Below are 22,690 nucleotides of genomic sequence, written 5' to 3' on the forward strand. Positions count from 1 at the left end.
TTGGTTTCATTGATCTTTTCTATTTTTTTCGTCTCTATTTTATTTATTTCCTCTCTGATCTTTATTATTTTCCAACTTCTGCTGACTCTGGGCTTTGTTCTCCTTTTTCTAATTCTTTTAGGTGGTAAGTGGGGTTGTTTGAGAATTTTCTTGTTGCTTGACGAAGGCTCATATCACCATAAACTTCCCTCTTTAAACTGCTTTTGCTGCATCCCATACATTTTAGAGACTGTATTTCCATTTTCACTTGTCTCAAGGTATTTTCTGACTTCCTCTTTTTTTCTTTGATCCATTGCTTTTTTCAGTGGCATGTTGTTTAGTCTCATTTGTTTGTTCTTTTCCCATTTTTCTTTCTGCAATTGATTTCTAGTTTCATACTGTTGGGGTCAGAAAAAATGGTTGATATAATTTCTATCCTCTTGAACTTGTTGAGACTTGTTTTGTGGCCTAGCGTGTGATTTATCCTGGAGATGTTCCATGTACACTTGAAGAGAATGTGCATTCTGCTGTTTTCAGATGTGATGACCTGTAGATATCTATTAAGCCCAACTGCTCTATTGTGTCATTTAAGATCACTGTTGCGTTACTGATTTTTGGTCTGGATGATCTGTCCACTGATGTAAGTGGGGTGTTAAAGTCCCCTACTATTATTGTCAATTTCTCCCTTTACGTCCGTTAGTATTTGCTTTATGTATTTGGGTGCTCCTGTACTGGATGCATACATGTTAACCGGTGTACTACCTTCTTCTTGTATTGATCCCTTTATCGTTATATAATGCTCTTCTTTGTCTTTTATTATAGGCTTTGTTTTAAAAGTCTATTTTGTCTGATATGAATACTGCTATCCCAATTTCTTGCCATTTCTGTTTGCATGAAATATCTTTTTCTATCCCCTAACTTTCAGTCTGTGTGTGTCTTTAGCTTTAAAGTGAGTATCTTGTAGGCAGCATTTAGATAGATCTTTTTTAAATCCAATCAGCCACCCTATGTGTTTTGATTGGAGCATTTAGTTCAATGACATTTAAAGTAATTATTGATAGATATGTACTTACTGCCATTTTATTACTTGTTTTCTGGGTTTTTTTTTTTTGGTAGTTCTCTGTTCATTTCTTCTTCTTTTTGTTTCTTCCCTTGTGGTTTGATGATTTTCTTTAGTAGTATGCTTCTGTTCCTTTCTTTATATGTTTTGTGTATCTATTGTAGGTTTTGGATTTGTGATTACCATGGGGTTCTACGTTGACTGTAACTATATCTACTTGTTTTAAATTGGTATTCATTTAAGTTCAAACTCATTCTAACGGATCTGTATTTTTCACTCCTTCGCCACATTTTGTGTTTTTGATGTCATATTTTAATCTTCATGCTTCTCCCCTTATTGCTTTTATAATTTTTTTGTCTTTTAATCTTCATACTGGCTTATTTAACTGGTTGATCTTCAGTACTTACTATATATGTGGCTTTCCCAGGGGCATTTTCCCTTTCCTATAGATTCTTACTTCTTTTCCACTTAGCGAAGACTCTTTAACATTTCTTTTAGGGTTGGTTCAGTATTGATGAACTCTTAGTTTTTGCTTGTCTGAATTCTTTATCGCTCCTATTCTAAGTGATAATCTTGTTGGGTAGCATATCCTAGGTTGCAGGTTCTTCCCTTTCAGCACTTTGAATATATCATGCCACTCCCTTCTGGCTTGCAAAGTTTCTGCAGAAAAATCAGCGGATAGCCTTATGGGGTTCCACTGTATGACTTATTTTTCTCTTGCTGCCTTTAGAATTCTCTCTTTAACTTTTCTCATTTTAATTATGATATGTCTTGATGTGGGTCTGTTTGGGTTCATCTTGACTGGGACCCTCTGTGCTTCCTGTACATGGATATCTGTTTCCTTCTTCAGATTTGGAATGCTTTCAGCCATAATCTCCTCAAATACATTTTAGATCTCCTTTTCTCTCCCTCTCTCAGACACCTATAATGTGAATGTTGGTAGACTTAATGTAATCCCAGAGATCCCTTAAACTGTTCTCATTTTTTAAAATTTGTTTTTCTTTTTGCTGCTCTGATTGGGCAATTTCCATTATTCTATCTTCCAGACGACTTAGGTGTACTTCTATTTCACTCAGTCTATTATTCATCCCTTCTAGTGTGTCTTTTTTTTAATTTCACTTATTGAATTCTTCATTTTCGTTGGGTCTTTTTTATACTTTCTAGTTCCTGGTTAAAACTCTAACTGTGTTCATCTACTCTTTACTCTAGTTCAGTTAACATTCTTATTACCAACGCTTTGAATTCTTTATGCAGTAATTTGTTTATTTCTGTTTCATTATTTTTTCAGGGGTTTTCTCCTGTTCTTTTGATTGAGACCAGTTCCTCTGCCTTTTCATTTTGCTAAACTTTCTCTGCCTCTATGAATTTAGGTGAAAAAGTGACCTACCACAGTCTTGAAGGGGTGTTCTTACATGGGAGTACCCCTATACAGACTGCGTGTGCCCAGTGCCTTTGGCGGGAGAGCTGGATTTGATGTGAATGCAAGTCACCCTTTCCTCAGGGTGTGTTGGCAGCTATCACCTTGATATGGGTGGGGCTGGAGATGAAGGGGCCAGAGCTGAAGGCGGGTGTGAGGTGGGGCTTCCTCTCTGCTCGGTGGCCATCACCTCCCTATCAGGGGTGGAGTCTGATGCCAAGGTGCTGAAGTAGAAGCCCTGAGGTTCAGGCCCGAGCTGGCTCTGTTCCTTTAAGTGTGTGCTTTCCCTTCTCCCAGCACTGGGACCCTTACCCCAGAGGACGAGGGAGTGCTGAAGCAAGGACAGAGGATGCAGGCTCTCAGCTTGTGTAGCTTGACCACAGAGATCTGAGCTGTCTCCAGTGCACTGTCTGTACAGGCACCAACAATTGTTTCCCTCGCTCTGCTCAGATGCAGCCTTGGGTCCAAGTACCCTTTTGCCCCTCACAGTCATTCATTGCCCCCAATCTCCTCCACCCCTGCCTTGCTGCGGCACCCTTGGCAGGTGGAGCCTGCGTGACCTCTCAGCACGTACTGGAGGGTGAGTTGTGGTTGAGTGGCCGCCGTCAGAGGTCTGGGCTGCTTCTGATGCACTGCTTGAGTAAGCGCCAACAATGGCCACCGCCTCCCTCACTGCCCAGGCTCCATCCTGGGACCAGGTCGCCTCTGTGTCACACAGTCTTCTCTCTCGTGTGGCCACCCCAGCTCCAGTGCCATCTTGTGACATGGAGTAAGTGGGGCTAGAGCATTTGCTGGGCTAGGGCTGGCACGTGCTGAGGCAGCTGCAGGAAACCTCTGTCCGTCCTCTCTGCCCTGCCTCAGGAGCAAGCCAGGGCACACATGCGCCACACAAGCAGGGTCTAGGCCTTCCACAGCTCTCCTGTTGGTGCCAGTGGTCCTCCAACCTAAAAAGGGGGCTTGTTTCCCCTGTGTATAACTCCACGACTCAGGTGCCCAATCTGTGGCTCTCACCGCTCACTTCCCAGGGCAGGTCTCCACTTGTGCAATCTCCCTTTTCCTCTGAGTCCCCTCCCAGGGGTCCCTACCTGATCCCTTTTCTTCCCTTCCTACCCGATTACATGTGAATCTTTCTTACAGTCTTGGTTGTACAGGAGTCTTTCTGCCAGCTTCCAGTTGGTTTTCAATGAGAATTGTTCCACAGTTAGATGTATTCTGGAGGCGAGTCCCACATCGTCCTACTGGGCCATCTTGATCAATCCTCCATATTACTCTTCTTTAATAAGAATTACTAAACTCAAACTAGGTATTTTTTTTGCCTGCTGAACATTGAGACTTACAGCTACTCTCATGCAAGTGTTAAAAGTAGTGTTGGAGATACAGTAGTATCAAACTAAGCCTTTTTTAGAAAGATTGAAAGGAAATTGAAAAAATTAAAAAACTTCATTATATAATTCAATGTTATTTAGTGTCATGCTTGTAAAATTGTTTCAAATGTTGTTCCATGTAAAATTGTTTCAAATACTAAACCATGGTCTCAAACCCACAAGAGGGAAACAGTGAGATCTTCTACTAATAAAACCTGTACACAGAGTAACACATGCACTCTGGTGATACTAAGCATGAGGCTTATCTTTAAAAGTACAAGACCCCAGCATTCAGACAAGTTACGCCCAGACTTCTCTTCTAAGAATGACAAGAATACCGGTGGGGGAAAGGGACAGAGAAGTAAGTCATCAACTCAAACCTAAGGAACACAAGAAATGACCCTGTCCGTAGTTTATCAAAATCATTATTTGATTAAACAGATGAGATTAGTGTCGACAGACTGACAGAGGCAAGCTAAGTGTTAGGGAAGGGAAAAAGGAGGTTGGATACGTGTTTTCTATTTTTAAAAGAAATCAATGAAAATAATGAATAGCACTTGAAAGTCAAAAGGCACCGAGGAGAATCTGAACTTCAATTAGGAATGAGAAACACTCTACACAGGGAAGCAGCCGCACAGCACAGGGGGATCAGCTCCGTGCTTTGTGACCACCTAGAGGGCTGGGACAGGGAGGGTGGGAGGGAGACACAAGAGGGAGGAGATATGGAGATATATGTATATGTATAGCTCTTTCACTTTGTTATACAGCAGAAACTAATACACTGTTGTAAAGCAATTATACTCCAATAAAGATGTTAAAAATAGAGACAATTATTTAAAAAAAGATAATATTTGATAAGCTTTTTCTACCAGCAACCATGTAACTCTTGTTAAAGAAATAAAAAGCTCTAAAAACTTAAGAACAGTACGTAGCACTTACTGGTAATGAACCCAGGATGGTCCAAGAGTTTTCTTGAATTGAGCGAGTCCTACAATATCAATATAAATAAGCTCAACAATTCTGTCTCCTACAGTTGGGCAGCCAGATCGGTTTCCTACAACCTTCTTCATTATTCTAGAGAAAGGACAGAAGAGAGGGAAAAAAAAAATACAATTTACTGCAAGGTACTGCACTTAGCAACTTTAACAGGTAAATAAACATCCCAAGAATCCTTATCAGGGAGGATGGCATGGCCCTTCCCAGTCAGCTGCCTATCCAAGTTCTGCCCACTCATCACGTCCATCCAAAGCCTCAATTCCGACTCTTGCAAAAGCAAATGGTTGTATACAAACACAGCCTTGGAAACCAAGGGAGATCTGGGTCTCAATCTGTCTCCATTTAATTTGCTGGTCAAGAAGATTAGGGAGGTCTTTAAGTACTGGTGACAGGGCCAGATGTGTTTTATTTAAACAGATCATTGTAGAAGCAACATGAAGCAGTGGGTCCCAAACATGCCTGCACATTAGAATCACCTGGGGATCTTTTCCAACTTCCCAAGACCAGACCATATCCCAGACTAATTAAATCACACTCCACTGTCTAGCAGCTGTGAGATCTTAGAAAGTAACTTCTCTGAATCTTTCCTCATTTAAAACACACACACACACACACACACACACACACACACACACAAAACAGGATTGGATACAGAGAAGACGGTAGGACAGCAACCTCTCAGGAATTCTTCAGGTAGTTAAATTAGGTATTCAGTGGAAAGTACCTATGTATACTAGATATTCAGTACCTATTAGTTTCTCCCAGAGACTGTTCTTATCATACAGCCCTTACTGACCTCCTAAATGTCTTCCATTTCTAGCCTCTACAATATAAACTTCTTTCTGTACTGTCCTGTACTGTTCGCAAATTTCTTTTATGTCTAATTTTTCCTTCTGACTACAATGTATCACAGAACTGGCACTATAGTTTATAAGTTTCCCTTATCCTTCCTTCCATCCACCCACCCATACAAACCCAGCCATCCATCCAAACCCACCCTTGCACTGAGCCAACATGCTTGATCGTACATCAATTTCACATGGGTGGGGCAAATAAGTGCTACCCATACTGCCATTCACCCAGAAATCAGTCATCATTGGCCTTTGTATCCCTGCTCACACCCTGTAACAGTCCTTCACCAGATTATGGACACCCTACTCCAAAGGGCAAGAATCATCAATAGGGCTCTGCCCTAGAGCTCCATACTGACACTGCCCCAGGCACCCTTTTCTCCACTGGGTTTCTGAAAGAGGTAGGTTCCATAGAACAAATTTCTTCCCAACGATTTGAAAATGTTTTCTGTAAAGGCCCAGGTAGTAAACACTTGCATCTCTGCAGGCCACACATTCTCCGTCACAGCTATTCAGCTCTGCTCTTGGAGAAGGAAAGCAGCCACGGGTGTGGCTTTGGGCGCGTGATACTTGATTAGCAAAAAACGCACAGGACTGCATTTGGCCTGCTCAGCCATCGTCGCTGACTCCTGGTCCACCCTGTATTCAGTGGTTCCCAAACCTGCCTGCACTTTGGAATTACCTGGAAGCATCAACAGATACTTATGCCTGAGTCCTATCCCCATAGGTCGTCATTTAGTTAGTCTGGGATATGGTCTGGGCTTAGGGAGCCTAAAAAGATCCCCAGGGGATTCTAATGTGCAGGCATGTTTGGGAACCACTGCTCCATGCTGCTTCTACAAGTATCTACTCAAATAAAACACATCTGGCCCTGTCACCAGGGCCTAAAGACCTCCATAATCTTCTTGACCAGCAAATTAACTCTCTGCCTGATAGATCCCTAATATGCCTTTTCGGAGCTCCCTGGGGAGCGCCTATCCCCAGAGCTCCCACTGTACTCCATTTCTTTACCCCCGACTCATTCATTCATCCCTTCACTCATTTGTTCAGTAAATAGTTATGGGCACCCACTGTATGCCAGGCACTGTTCTAGGTGCTCAATACACAGTGGTGAGCAATATTCACAGATTCTGCACTCCCTGCGCTAAGCAGCGTCACCTCAATTAGAACTAATCACATTGCAATTAGTGTCAATATTGTGCAACGTATCAGTGGTAATTATCAAAAGGTTGGCATCTCCTTGGCCACACACTGGTCATCTCTGTATGTCCCATACCAAGAAGCAGCCCACAGAGAGCACAGAAGGAATGAACGCTCAATGTATGAAGGCACCCACTTCGTACGTTGTGTTCCCCAGTGTGTTTTAAAAGAAGCGGGAGAGGAAGGCAACAGGAGGCAGCTGTTAAAGGGACAAAAGTGGTGAAGGGCTCAGAAGACCTCAGGTTTATCGAGTTCTGAACGGAGCACTGTGGTCCGGTGGTCAAGAGCACAGGCTTCGAGGTCAGACAGACAGAGGGCTCAAATCCTGACTCTTCCACGTACTCTCCATGGGACTTTGAGGAAATCTTTTTTGGTCTGAATCTCAGTTTCCTCATCTTTAAAATGCAGAAAGCAACAGTGCCTACTTCCAGGTTTGCACTAAGGACTAAAAAACATAAAACATGTAAAACACTTAGTAACTGGTGCATGGGAAGCGCTCAACAAATGTTAGCTTTTTTTTTTTTAATATTTATTTATTTTGGCTGCTGCGGGTCTTAGTTGCAGCACACAGGATCTTTGTTGAAGCATGCAGGATCCTTAGTTGTGGCATGCAGACTCTTAGTTGCGGCATGCATGCAGGTTCTAGTTCCCCGACCACGGATCAAAGCCGGCTCCCCTGCGTTGGAAGCGAGAAATCTTACCCACTGGACCACCAGGGAAAACCCCCAAATGTTAGCTCTTAATAGGCATCATCACTGTTATGGTTGTCGTAACTGTTGATACTACCACTGTAACTAAAGCCCGGCTCGTGGTTTCAGTGTATGGAAATCATTTAACAAAAAGAGAGCTGACATTATTTTACGGATATTACTGCTTTCATCCCGATACTGCAACTAATCCGTTGTGGACCTCAGACTTAACACAAGTGACCTCTCTGGGCATCAATGTTTTAGACAATAAAGTAGGAGCAGGGTGAGACATACATTGTCTTAACACCTCTTCCATTTCTAGAATGTTCCTTCAAGCTATTTCTCTTGGAACAGTTGACATATTGCTAGATGTTAACTTGGCTGTTGGGCAGAGAGTCTCCATGGGCAGTTATCCAAAAAGGAGGGAAGGGACTCTAAGCATTTCTGCTTAGCCAGTCGTGTCAATCTAAAAGGGATTAAGAGAGGGCTTGAGCTAGAAGCACATTTCAGTGAAATCAAAAAACCTAGGCAGAGTTGAAAGTGGGCTAACTGAAATAGGATTGGATCAGGGCTTTCGAGAAACTCATTCTATCCAAATTAAATTGCAAACAGGAACCTGCCCCGTTTGAAGATTTAGAAAGCTTGCTGTTGAGTGGGGAACGGTATGAGTTTCAGCAAGAGACAGGGAATTAGGAAAGTCAATAATGTTGCCTGCTGCAGATGCTGGAAGCACCTGTAACAGCAAAGGATAAGCTCCTTAGTTTGAGTTTTCTGGCATTCATTTATCAAGCCTCTGGAGCCTGCAGCTACAATGAAAACATATTAGCCTTTTCACAGTGTATGTATTTAGCTTCTGAAAATAATCTTCTTATCTCCTGTTTCATGAATTATCACTTTCATTTTCCTCCACAAGAAATTACACACCAAGAGAGGGCTTTAAGAGTTTACAATTTCTTTTTTGTATTCTGATTTTAAAATTGAAAAATAATCTCCTTACTCCTTGAGCTCCGCCAGTGAAGCTGAAATCCTAATGTCATGGCCCAGTAAGTACAGAGATGTAATTAAATCACTCCACTGAACTAATTCACCAAGAGGGCCACCACTGAAAGCTGTCTCTGCAATCTTAAATCCAGATTCCTTAGTCAGGAGGCCCAGGTGAACAAGGACCTGAAAAAACAAAAAAAGAAAAAAAAAAAAAAAAGAAGAGGCACATACTGATTCCCGTCAGACAAAGTACAAACTCCACAGTAACCTACCCAAAACCCACCACCAATTCCAAAGTCATGTTTACGTTCTAATGAAATCTCCACATGGGGTAAACCATTTTTCTAGAAGGTACAGAGAACGGAAGGAAATGATTTTTCATTGTTGTTTTAGAGGAATAAAGTCATTACTGCATTTGGTATGAGTATGAGGTAGGGACAGATAATCCTGTTTTCCAAAAGTGGGGTACATTTGGAAAATCGGAACCAAAGGGGAATCAAGCAGGACGATAAAATATCTTTTAACTATATTGGGCTTTTTTCCCACAGCTGGAATACGTTTAAGCTTTTAACACAGAAAATTTCAAACACTAACAAAAGCTGACATGACAATATAGTCAATTCCACTGTAGTCAACAATTATTAACTTCAACAATGATTAACTCCTGACAAGTCTTATTTAATGTACATCCCTCATTTTCTCCCAACCCCTCTAGCTTATCTTGCAGCAAATCCTAGACAGCCCAACCTTTCACCTGTAAATAGTTCAGTTGGCATTTCTAAAAGAAACAAACTTTCACTTAAAAAACATAACCGTAACATCACCCCAACACCCCTAACATAGCTATTAAATCCTTAGTATTACCCAATATCCAGTTAGTCTATACACTTGCTCAATTGTCACTTATTTTTTTCAAGAGCAGTTGGTTGAGTCAAGTCAAATAAAGTGCACAAATTGTAATGCCTCATACATCTCTTCCTTAACCTACAGTGGTGCCCGATTATCCTTTTTTGGGGGGATAGAGGCTGGTAATTTATTTGTCAAAGAAATTGGGTTGCATTTCCAATAGAGCCTCTCACACTCTAGATTTTGCTGACTGTGTAACAGATTCTTCTGTCCCCTGTGTTTATGGTAAATTAGTAATCAGATCTGCAGCCATGATCAAATTTGTATTTGATTTTTGGGGCAATACTACTTCGCAGGTGGTGACGTGTACTTCCAGTGGTGAGAACAAAATCTGGGTGTTTCTGTTTCGTGATGTTAGCAGCTACTGATGATCACTAGCCAGATGCAATAATCCATTAGGGGTTGCAAATGGTGATATTCTATCATTCCTCCTGCATTTATTAGCTGCAATACTTCTATAAAGAGAAACTACCCCTCACGAAGGACAGCTTACATAGAAAAAACCTGGCAAATACTTGATTTTTTACTTGACAGTTTTCAAAATAACTAATTTGATCTTTAGCGTACTCTAATGATGACCAATGAGGATTTTAAATATATATATATCTCATTATAAAATCATGAATATAAGTATATTTGATGTGTTTCAATAACTGCAGTTATTATTCTTACTCATTACCAAATTGTACCATCTTGGGCAATGGGAGACTATTAAAGTTGGCTTCTAAGTTCTTTGACAAAACCCAGTCGTCTTCAATAGTTTCTTTGCTCTCTGACACGACAAGGCGTTCCAAGCTCATCTGGTACAATGTCTGTCTCAGGCCTTAATCAGCCATTTTTCCAAGAACCTTTTAGGCCATTTAGTGAAAATGGTATTTAAAGATCAAAGTCTGGTGCCTAGCATACTCTAGATGATCACTGTTTACAGGCCTTTTCAGTGGACATAGCTAGAAAATTTATTTTTCCTCAAGGATAAAATAAATAACATTTATTTTTCCTCATGATAATAATCATGAGTTCACACTGGTTTTTCCAATTCAAACCCAGGATTACAGGAGCTTTATCAATTTTTATAACATTATCCATCTCACATCTGTTACTTCCTTTCTCTCTCCCACACTGAAAATTCCACTTCTCCAGGACACTAACATAATTGCTAATTTGCTTTATTCCAAGACACATAATGGATTCGGAAGGAGAATATCAACACCACCACCTCTTACAGGATTAGAAAAATTGTTTTAAGATATTTTTGCAGTTTTTTTTTTATCATGTGTGATATCCCATCAGAAACGTTCAAAGTACTGTGCTCTGAAGTCACTAAGAACAGCCCTTCTCTGTGTAAAGTAAAAGTGGACACGTGGTCAGTTCATTTGCTTTATTTTTTCCTTATGATTTTGTTTTGTAATTAAATTGTTTTACACTTAAGTAAAATGATTCCAGTGTCAAATCTACAAAGCAAGATATATTCAGAGAAGTCTAGTTTCTATACTTGTTGCCTCCACACTACCCCCTCTGACTCCCCTTATTAGACATCTTTTTATTGTGGTAAAACATACATAAGCTTTACCATTTTAACCATTTTTAAGTGTACAGTTCAGTGGCATTAAGTACACTCACACTGTCGTGCAACCATTACCACCATCCATCTCCTTTATTGTTAATTGCATGCTTTGCTATTCCATTTAAAAAATCTGAGCAAGAAGCATATATGTATATCATGTATACATTATATATGTGTATATATGTGTGTGCATATGTATATATCTATAGGTACATATGTAGGTGTAGATACAGATATATAGATAAATTCCTTCTTCCTTTTAAAAATAATGTTCACTATTCTCCACCTACCATGTCTTCACATAACAATATATCCTGGAGATAACTGCAGAGGATTATATAGAAATTACTCTTTCTTTTCATAGCCCACCTGGATCTGTGACCACATACTCTTTCCTGGAGGACTCTTTAATGCCAGGATGTCTGGTCCTGCTGTCTCATAAACTCAAGGGATCTAAGCAAAACTGACTCATTAAACTGTGACTTGGGGTTCTGCACGTGTATCTGTATTTTTGCCCCAAAGGTATCAAATTAGTCAAATTAGGAATACTAAACTCATTTTTCATTTATTTTTAGATATGGGAACAGATTGTTTACTTTTCTCGTTTATTCTTCATCAGAATAGTTCATCTAACGTCATGGCCACTTGATGTATAACTAATAGGAACATAAGCAGAAGCACCACCAAACAGAACAGCAATGAAACTCACCAGTTAGTTGCCCAAATCCCAGAGCTGACACATACCAAGAATATGAAATTGTCATGATGATGTCAACAGGAAGTTCTTCCAGATTGTATTCGGGTAAAGAGCAGAGAATTACATTTCCTGATGCCACTGACACAGAGTCAGAGGGTTCATAGCAAAATCCTACAAGCAGATATTCTGCCTGGCTTCACCCAAGAAACATGTGTACCAGTTCCTGCTAAGTATAATTACTGTAACCGGGGAAAACGACAGCCCCAAACAATGGCTGTACAAGAAGAGACTGCACAGATTCACCCTGAGGGAATATCATTTGAGACATGACATTTCTCTTAGCCTGTCTCCACAAAAATCAAATTTTCAAGAAAACTGGCACCCAACTGAAGTGAATTAATCAGAAACTCACTTTCTTCCGCTTTCTCTTTTCAAGATTCTGCTTCTCTGCCAAGGACCTGATTGCCTGGATCCACGCATCAGCCATTCGCCGGATCCGTAGCCTCATCCATCGGAATTCTTCATGCTTTTTCATCATACTGTAGAGAATATTAAAATCTGTACGAATCTCTGCCTAGAAACAGAAATTTAATAAAAATGAGTAGAAGATAAGAGGTCCAAAAGCATAATGGTTTTCATGATGTGACATTTGAAAACTTGAAAGAGACAGTCAATTAAACACAGGGCTTCAAAAGCCTGGTCTGCTGAATAGCTTTGCTTGAAGCGCCCAGGACTGCAAATTGAGGCAAAGGCCTCTTGACTGCTGCGCTGCTATAAGGGACATCATTAAAAAATCAGAAGTGGAGAAAGGCAGCACAGACTTGCAAAGCCCTGAGCTACGTCAAAAATGCATATTTTACAGGGAATGTGCTTGATACACCTTGAAATTCTCTGCACCCGAATTTACTGGCCCCTTGATCTACTGCAGGGTAGCAGACTCCTGGGAAAACTGAAGTCAATTATTAACAGGCTACCTGCCATTGTGTAGGCTGCCAAAAAGCCTCATTCTGTCCACAAAGTTAAGTAGGGAAATAAATGCTCATCCTCTAGTTTTGTCCCAATCCAAACAAACAGAAGTTTATTATTTTCTAAGGAATTTAAAAGCCAGGAATACCATTTTCCTATAGTAACTGAATAAAATTTCAAATTCAAGCCAAAAGGGCTTCCCTGGTGGTGCAGTGGTTAAGAATCCGCCTGCCAATGCAGGGGACACGGGTTCGAGCCCCGGTCTGGGAGCAACTAAGCCCGTGTGCCATAACTACTGAGCCTGTGTTCTAGAGCCCGCAAGCCACAACTACTGAGCCTGCGCTCTAGAGCCCGTGAGCCACAGCTACTGAAGCCCACACACCTACAGCCCATGCTCCGCAACAAGAGAAGCCACCGCAACGAGAAGCCCGTGCACCACAACGAAGAGTCACCCCCGCTCACTGCAATTAGAGAAAGCCCACGTGCAGCAGCAAAGACCCAACACAGTCAAAAATTAAAAAAAAAAAAAATTCAAGCCAAAATAACTTAAAAGTCAGTAAGACTATTTTTCTAAGATGGCTGGATGCAACCAGCAATTGAAATAACAGAGAAAAATAATAACACTAGTATTTTTGTCATATAACATCTAAATAAAACATTCACTAAATCCATCTTTCAGCAGTTACCATAGTTCACTCCAACACTCATCTGACCATGTCCTTGACTCAACAGTTTCCCAAGAATGCCATGGTCTAAGCGAGGCTCGGCAAACTCTGGCTCTTGGACCAAATCCCCCTCGCTATGTAAAGTTTTATCAGAACACAGTCACGCCCACTCATTTACACATTGCCTACGGCTGCCCTGTGCCACCGGTCAGAACTGAGTAGTTGCAACAGAGATCTGGTCTGCAAAGATGAAAATATTTAGTATCTGGCCTGTCACAGAAAAAAATTAGCTGATCCCTGGGGTGAAGAATAAAGACTTGAGCTTTTAATACAAAGCTTTTCCAGCCCCTACCTACCTTTCCCATTTCATCTTCATTCCAGCTCATCCAAACCCCTATGGCCTTGTCCCACTGAACCAGGCTCTACTCCCTGAAAATGCCACGCTCTTGTACAGGCACCTGTCTCCCTGCCACCAGAGACATCTTTCTCTCCTTGACCTGGTATAAACTCATTCAGCGCTTTAAATTCAACTCCAAGGTCATCTTCTCTTTACATGCTCTCCTGACCCATGCAGGCTGAGATCGCCACTTCTTTATTAATTTCCATGGGCCTATGTTTCAGTGTTGACACGGTCATTATTTACAACCATCACCTTCATTATTAAATCACTGGGCGCCTCCATGTCTGGCACCAGGTCTTATTAGTATCAGTAGCCTATCACGTAGGAAACCTCAGAGAACTGCTCAATAAATAAACATATGCTAACTGGTTGACTGATTTGGTCACTCAGACTTCCACAGGGCTGGGGATAGAAGTTCTTCCATTTACCGTTATTTCAGATTACAGCTGGCAGAAGACTCCACATGTATCACTTGGCATCATACTCAAATCACAAGCCTAGTAAGAGGTTTCCAAAATCACTTACCAATGAATTACGATCAGCTTCTTCGTAGGGATTTTTTGCTCTCCAAGGTAAATGAGGACACCAATTTTCAACCTGAAAAATAGAAATCAGAGACACTGAGTATGCTGGTGCATCTGTAAATGAATTAATGTCTGTGCAAAGTTCCAAGCACAGTTCCTGGTACACAGGAAGTGGGTTAAGTGGGTTATTACTATTACCGGTCAGACTCCCACACTTTTAGCTAGCCATCCAGAGGCAGGGCCCCTCTCAGATGAAACAATAATTAGCCAAGGTCCCAAGGAGCGTATCATGACACTTCACATCTGTCCTTCAAAGACTTCACAGTGACTGATTTCTTAATCATTTAATCCTCGAACTTCTACACAGAAGGAGAGGGGGTCTTGCAGCAGAAAGTTAAAAGACTTGAACACTGCTGCCAGGGAATGGGAATGCAAAGGTGCCTCTGTGCTATTTAGCAAGAGGACAGGAATGACTCGTTATCTGCTGTGGTGTGGTGGGCACGGAAACATCAAGGCATATGAGCCACAGAACTCCATCGTGTATCACCAAATTAGGAATGCAACAGAGAGTTTAAGGCTAACTGATCAAGGCTTCCCCTCATTTTCTGGCTGTTCACTTCACACTAACTCAAGGAACAGGGTGATAAAACCTATTGGAAACAGAGATGAAAGAAAAAAAAAATGCCGCAGCAATCTTGTGAGAGCCATTCTGGAAGATGGACTGTTCTGTCAATGCACTGGAGTTTAGAGAGCTGGGGGAGGAGGAAATTTACAGGAACGACTTCGACAAAGGTTAACAAAGAAAATTAGGCAAATTCACACTTTCTAGTAAATGAAAAATGCACTGAGCAATACTGATGTCTGACCTCTTTGCCAAAACTGGCCATATAATTCCAAGATAGCATGTCACCCATTTATTAATATATGAGGTTATTAAAGATGGTTAATAAACAGGTGCTGAAAATAATGTTTCTGGGGCCAGGTGGACCTATAAAAATGAAGAGTACAAGAGGGTGGGGGGCATCCTTGGAGCGCACGGGGGGAGGCAGGGAGGCGTGTGAGGTCAGAGCTCCTGGGTCAGCAATGCACAGTCACACAAGCTGGTTGGCCCTCCAGCTCCTGGTGAGTTTTCAAAGAAACAAAGCAGTTTCACTACTCTAGAAATCTCTCTTAAAGCAAGGTGATTTTGACTAGGACCCGAAATAATTGGGCAATCTGCATAAAGCCCTCTGCCGCTGCAAATGATCTGAAAGTAACAAGCAGAGGGCAAAAGCTTGGGGGAGGGTGGAATTCCTGGATAGGAAAAGTGCACAATATTCTGTTTTCTTTTTGTGGAGTGAAATCAGACTTGGCCATATTTGTGAATGACTTCAGAGACTCAAAAGGACTCCTCATAAGAAAAGTTGCAGTGGTTTTTACTCATAAAAAAAAAGAAAATACTAACTTGCCTGGAATGCCTATGTCTAAATACTGAGCCCTTATACAGCAACATCACCATGAAAGGCAAAATCACCAAGGAAAAGCACTCTATTGACACAAATGAGAAAAGTGAGAGAGAAGCAGCAGAAAAGAGGCCGCCAAGGGGATGAAGCCTCGGCTGGTCCCAGCAGCCTACACACGACACACATGTGTGCCTTGTGTTCTCAGGCCGGACTGAATTATTGAATTCAAATTATATTTTTGTAAATGGACTCAATAAGACAGTGCTTTAAAGCGTATTTGTAACGTGAAGGCTTCAAATGGATTGTAGACCTGATTGTGAGACCTTCCACCGCACAGAAAAAAGCGTGAGGATGCGCAAGCAGGGTATAGATTTGTAGTCGACCCCACACTGAATAAATAACAAAATGTACACAGCAGCATGTCAGGATAAAGAATGTCCTCATGAAGAGCACGATAGGGAAAGATGAAACACGACTATGAATAAAGCGAACCAACCCAAAGGAGAGGCATGAGTGAGGTCAGGTAAAGGAGAGTACATTCACTCCTCTGCCCTTAGAAGAATCTTCTGAAATTTACTCGCAGGAAAATACAGTCCAAGGTGATCTTCTAAAATACTGTCTTCCCTACAGAATACTCAAGACTTTAATTCCCCTTTGAAACTGATCTTTATCTCAGTTCTTCTTACTTTAAATCACTGGATAATACTGGGCAAGATTTCAAGGGCAACCCTGAAAGGATGGGAAATGGAGTCTGCCTATTTTCGCTTTTAGCAAGAAATCTTAGCGTCACACATTCACTCATAACGGAGGAGAAACCAATTCTGAACGTCCTGACACAGGAGTACAGTGGGTTTTTAGGGTGGCTGTTTCTGTACACAGTGATAGGATAACTGGTTAACGAAATAATTAAATTATACATAAACCAATTACTCCACAGGGAGAGGGGGAAAAAGCAAACACATTTCTTTCTGAAACCTCAGAGGATTACCAGGATTGGAAGAAAGCCAGCACCTGCAATAACTCCACCGACTGAAACAAAGAGCCCTCAAATGAGCAACATTATTCCTAAATAAGAACATCATTAATAACACTCAGGGAGAATCTTGCTCAGGGCTACTAATTCACCCTCCTCATCCCTAACTGTTTTGTCTGATCTACCTTGGCTCCTTCAGTGAGTCTAACCACCCAGCACAGCATCCTACCAAGAAAGCTGGAACCCAGAATGAGTCCACTGTCTTCCTGATCTGGAAGCTCTTCTATTTCAACTCATTCTTACCATCTCTCTTCCTGGCTCTCAGAACCCTAGTGTCCTAGGTCTGCCTGTGGTCATCTTCCTTCACTTACTGCCTTGGCTATGCTTTTTTTCCAGCTGTGCCCTTGGTGCTCTCCTTGGGACAGGATCTGTGGCACCGGACCCTCCCACTGTCTACCCTGACCTCTACCAGACTCCTGCAAGCTGGCAAGTCCTCCATCAAGCCCTGTGCCAGGGAAGGGACTGGACAGCCTTAAAATAGTCCACAAATCACCACAGTAAGTCTAAAAATTGAAAACCATCTGAGTTCACGGCAATACGTACACAACAATCGATAGAGGAGCAGAACCGTGACTCTATTAACCTTCGATCTGAAGGCGAAACTTCTACAGGAACTAATCTTTTTAGTGCACTAGACTCGGGCTACAGAACGAAGAGGCAGCAGAAACAGAAAAGACCAGCCAGGCTAGACCTTTGGAACATTAAGGTGTCTTTCACAGAGAGGGCACAATGAATCACTTTTCTTGAGCAAGGAGATCTAAAATTAACCAATTTTATTTTTGACATTCCTCCTCCCAATGATGTAAACTTCTTTGATCTGAGAAGGTTTTACAGCTTCATCACATACAATGTGAATCAAAGGAAAATTCCTAAACAGACCTCAAACTTACTTTCAAGTTCCGTAGGATGGACAATTCATTACATTTAAGAAAAAAGAAACTGCTTATAGAGATTCCTACAGCTCAAGTTGGAATTTAAAGGGGGAAAAGAAGAAAATTATAGCAAAAATGAGGAGATTTAACGTATATATGTGTGTACTTCGGTGTAACTGGTCTAACTCTCTGTAGTAATGTTCTGTTCTTTTGAAAGAATAATAATCAGACTCCATTATGGCCTCTTCTCTCATGCTTAATGTGAAAGGTTTTGCTTTAATGGATCACTGACATAGAACTTCACGCTGTTCTTTTCCTAGAGTAAGTGCAATCAAAACTAAGTGCGCAAAATGCCTAAGAAAAGTCTGAGGTTATCTCTGGATATTGGCGTCATGGGTCCTTTGCATTTTCTTCTGTATGTGAATCTTCATATTACGACTTTTTTTTTTTTTTTTACAATGAACATTTCTTAAATAAGTTTTAAAGGCATTACATTATATAGGCATACAGTCATTTACTGAAGGTTTACAGTTCAGGGAAAAAAATGAACTTGACTGCATCCCATCATTTAATCCCCTGAAGTGCCCTATGACGTGGGTACCATTGCCAGGTTACAAGTGAGGAAAGCAAGGCTTAAAGGGGCTGAGAACTTGCCGAGGTCCACTCACTAGTGAGCAGCAGGGCTGGGTGATGACTGAGATCTGTCGGTTCCTGGACCAGGACGTGTCAGAGCCACCGTAAAGGCCAAGCTCAGTGAAGGGCGAGGATAAGAGAGCTGCGCAACTTGGAATCCACCAAAATGAATTCTATGCCCAACTCCACAAACAGCTAGGGGGATAGCCTCAAACCATTTGACTTTCAAGTTTTCTCATCTACAAAATGAAGGTGCTGGCTTGGGTGACCTCTTAGTAATTCTATTAGCTTTAAGGTCTGAAAAAGATGGTTGGACATCATCCTGTCAGGCTAGTTGGTTACATACCAAAAGGATACCATTGACTATATCTATTCATTTGATCCACTGATGATACACACATATATACATCCACACAGATTTGTTGAACTGATGACATATCAAATGTAGTTACTCATTAAGGGGCATGCTTTTAAAAAAGACTTCTTTACTGCACGCCACTCCCCTCCCTGGCCTACTCCCCTGTCTCAAGCTTTGAACAGGAAATGCACATGGTAAAGGATGTCCACACATGTGAGTGGCTCTGCTATCTGGGCTCATCCTCTCCATCAAACACCTGAGATGATGAATATTTGGGCCAAATTGCTTATTAGGAAAGGTTGTGCCTGTGGGGTGAGTAGAAGACGAAGAAGAAAAGCGACAATATGCTAGGAGCCAAGCACTAGGAAAAGCGCTTCACACACATCATGTCCTTCGGTCTCCACATAATCCTCTGGGCAAGGCCCATCATGACAGATAAAGACAGAGGTGCAGGGCAGCCCCACAGCTGGGGACAGAAGTGCTGTCTGTCCTGCACAGGGCCGTACACTTAGCAGAGAAGCCAGATGTGTGGTTCCTGCAGTCCCACGAGCACAGTCCAGCCTTTGATATTAGAGTATGATTGCCTAGATCTTCTCTACAAAATCCTTCAGAAAGGGTTTACTCTGCTCCTATTGCAGGGCAGTGCTGGAAGGGCCATGAAAGTGATGGTAACTCCCTGCCTGCAGCCCTCGCCCCTGATGTCTCTTCCACGGATAAGGGGCGATTGTTTCAAAGCCTAAAGTGGATTACCTCCTACACTAACTCAGACCCTTCAGTGGCTTCTCCTCGCCCTCAGAATAAAACCCAGAATTTATCCTCAACCTTACACTGCCTGCCTCACTACCCCCGTCCCCCAAAGAACTCCCTTCCAAGTCCAAACACACGCTAGGCTCATTCTTACCTCGGGAGGGTGGCCAGGTTTGTGAGGGGAGGGGAAAAGATGCTCAGTTAAATTTGAATTTCAGACAAAGGATGATTTTTCTTTTTGGTATGTTGCATGCAGTATCTGTCATACACTCGCAGTTAAAAATTAAATAAAACACTCTTTCCCTGAAATTCATTATCATTAGGTATCTTGTATTTTACCTGGTAACCCCATACCTCAGCGCTTCTGCATCTGCTCTCTCTCCACCTGAAACACTTTTCCTTCCAGAGCTCCCATGCCTGCCTGCGTGCCTGCCTGCCTCCCTCCCTGCTGCACTATACTCCAACGTTTCCTCTGAGAAGCCTTCCCTGGCCACTCTACCTCCTTACTCTGTTTTTCCTCGGCACACCTACCACATGTGGAAATGATCTGACCCATGGGTTGACTGTTAATTGCTGTCCCATCCGAACATAAGCTCCTTGAGGACAGAAACTTCAGCTGGCCTGTCTCCTCGGTCCCCAGTGGAGGCCCTGGCACACAGCAGGTCCTCAATCGTTACTTGTTACACAGTAAACAAACAAACAAACAAACAAAAAAAATCAAGGACATGACTTGAGTACTTAAGATATTCATGATAAGGATACTCTTTTCCATTTAAGTGACACTTACCTATTTTCATCATTTCATTAGAACCTTTCAAAATACCCTGAGGGAAGCAGGGCAGGCTTTACCTTGACTTCGGTGGGGAGAAACCAGTCTGAAAACTCAAGGGAATGTTCTAGGCCACACGGGTAGGAGTTGGATCCAGATAGGCAATCAGGCCCATGTATTTTCTTTCCATTTTTCCATGTAAGGCATTTTATTTCAAATACACCAGTTTGTACATGTCAACCCCAAACTCCCAATCTATCCATATATTTTCTATAATATGTAATGCTGCCCCCTACCACGGGAGGGGTGGCAAGAATATCACAGAGAGTATGGAACTGATCGTGTGCAAGAGAGACCCGAGGGCTGGGGAGATCCGATACAGGGCTACTCAGGATGTTAGGGAAGGGGCAGGACTTCAAGAGAAATTGCTGTAAGTTTTCAACATACCACAAACCAGTGGGGTTCTAATGACAGGATGTCAGAGTTTCAAAAATCCATCCCAAATCTCTGTGGGATGAGACCTGTCAATTTCCTTTACACAGGAGAGGGAGCAAACGAATTCCTCCGTAGTGAATCACATAGATAATACAGAGAGGTGCTTCTTACATTGCACAGTGGAAGAACCGGCCTCACTGGGCCTACATCCACACTGAGGACACAAGAGCCACAGTCACCCCATTTATAAAGGTAGTCACATTCCAGTGACCAAGGACAGAGTTCCTCTTTTGTGGTCATGTGCAATTTCGCCAGAAGCGTAGATCCAGGCAAATAATGCAGAGTGACAATAAGAATAAAAGCGGGGCGAGCAAACTGTGCCTTCCAATATAATTGGCTCGTTCCATTCTAATAGTCTAACCTGATCCCCTGCATTCCCTTATAGATAAAATATGAGAGAGCATTATATTAAAATTGTTAATAAGTGCTCAAAATGCCCTTGCTTCATGTCTCAAATTTAATGTTCTTAGCAGATTTTAATGTTACAAATTTACAATAACGTTTTCTTCAAGATTAGAAAGGTGATAGCTGGGGAAGTCACCCACTTAGAACAAAGAGACAAAAAAGCTATTGACTATTTTAAAAAATGCTTTAAATAGAGTTATTCATTCAACAAATATGTGTGCCAGGCACTATTATTCCTGTGAACAAAACAGACAAAAAAAATCTCTCTGGAGATGACTTTCCACGTACTTGCTCTTAACGTTGGATATTGATGGTCACCCCAGGACCTTTGCACTGAATTGTTCCCCCGGCCTGTTAAATACTTGTGCCAGACATCTGCACCTCTTACTCTCTCACCTCTAATTTGGTGCTCACATGTCCTCCTCTCATCTGCTCAGTAGGGCATATTCTGAACACGCTGTCTAAAGCTGACACCATCACTCCATGAGGCCCCTCTCAGTTTCATTTTTCTCCATAGCTCTATTGTAATCTAAAAGATATGTATTTTATTTTTTGTTGCCTGTCTCCTCCTACAAAACATAACTTTAAGAAATGTTTGTCTTTTTGTTCACTGTCATATCCCCAGCACCCAGAAAATAACAATAGCAATGAATTCCCCTGGTACCCAGATGCTGGTCTCTAAGTGTCATTTCCCACTAAGAGGAACCAAAGGTACTTAGAGAAAAGGCTGATTCTAGGTCTAGGGCAGAAATTATATGAGATGAACCTGGAAGCTCTTGTCATACCAGACGAGATCAAAACTATTAAAAACTCCTAGGTTATGTCAAAAGGACTCAGAAGACAACGTGAATTGGCCCCCACCGGTCAAAGAAGGTATAATATGAGAACTAGTAAGAAAATAATTGGAATGCATCAAACATATCAAATATGTTTCAATCAATGAGTTCATAATGATGGTAAAACCCAACAAGCATACAAACAAGCAGGCAAACAAACTACTAGTCACCAGTGGAAGATGCTAGGAAATCAACAGAGAACTCAACATTTCTCTTATGAGCTGTTCCGCAGGGTAACCAAATATCAGATGAGGACTCATTTCTCTATACAGGGTATTCCTGATATATTACAAAGGAATCCCTGATGAATCCAGGCAGTGATTATCAATGGCTGCTAACATCCCCCAAAGAGAGAGAACCAGGCATCTATATGCCTCTTAATAGACGTATTTAATACCACCCATGAAACAGTTTTGAAAAAAATATTAAGCCTGACTCTGATCAAACCTCAGCTCTACTATCAATTTACAGGAAGTGCAAGGGGCAGGGAAACAGGTTATACAACAACACGGGGATATAATCGTCAAAATTCAGAGGACAACAAACTCTTCTAAGGGCAAAGTTTCTTCAGTGAAAAATCACAAGAGGAAAAAAATAAGAGATGAAAGGAAACCTAAATTAAAGGGACTTAAGAGACACCAACAATGGTAATTTATGGTCCTTGCTTGAAACTCTGTTCAAATAAATAAACTGTAATTTACAAGAAATGTGAATACTAACCTGATATTTGATGATATTAAGGAATTCTGTAATTTTTAAAATATGGAATGGTATTAGGAGCTATAAGTTTTAAAAGAGCCTCTTTTAAAGGTACGTAGTGAAACATTCACAGACGATG

At 41.6% G+C, this 22,690-nt stretch overlaps 1 protein-coding gene across 4 annotated transcripts in view; it reads right to left on the reverse strand.

Moving 5' to 3' along the window:
* Positions 1-22,690, reverse strand: part of MGAT5 (alpha-1,6-mannosylglycoprotein 6-beta-N-acetylglucosaminyltransferase) — a 369,708-nt gene that overhangs the window by 125,594 nt on the left and 221,424 nt on the right. For all 4 annotated transcript variants that reach the window (XM_060302520.1, XM_060302521.1, XM_030850100.2 and 1 more), the window contains 4 exons: positions 14,264-14,335; positions 12,120-12,281; positions 8,554-8,723; positions 4,760-4,894 (listed from right to left, as the gene is read on the reverse strand). In XM_060302520.1, coding sequence (XP_060158503.1) covers positions 4,760-4,894; positions 8,554-8,723; positions 12,120-12,281; positions 14,264-14,335 — 539 coding nt within the window. The remainder of the gene's footprint in view (positions 1-4,759; positions 4,895-8,553; positions 8,724-12,119; positions 12,282-14,263; positions 14,336-22,690) is intronic.

This window comes from Globicephala melas, chromosome 7, assembly GCF_963455315.2.
Source record: "Globicephala melas chromosome 7, mGloMel1.2, whole genome shotgun sequence".
NCBI classification, from domain to species: domain Eukaryota; kingdom Metazoa; phylum Chordata; class Mammalia; order Artiodactyla; family Delphinidae; genus Globicephala; species Globicephala melas.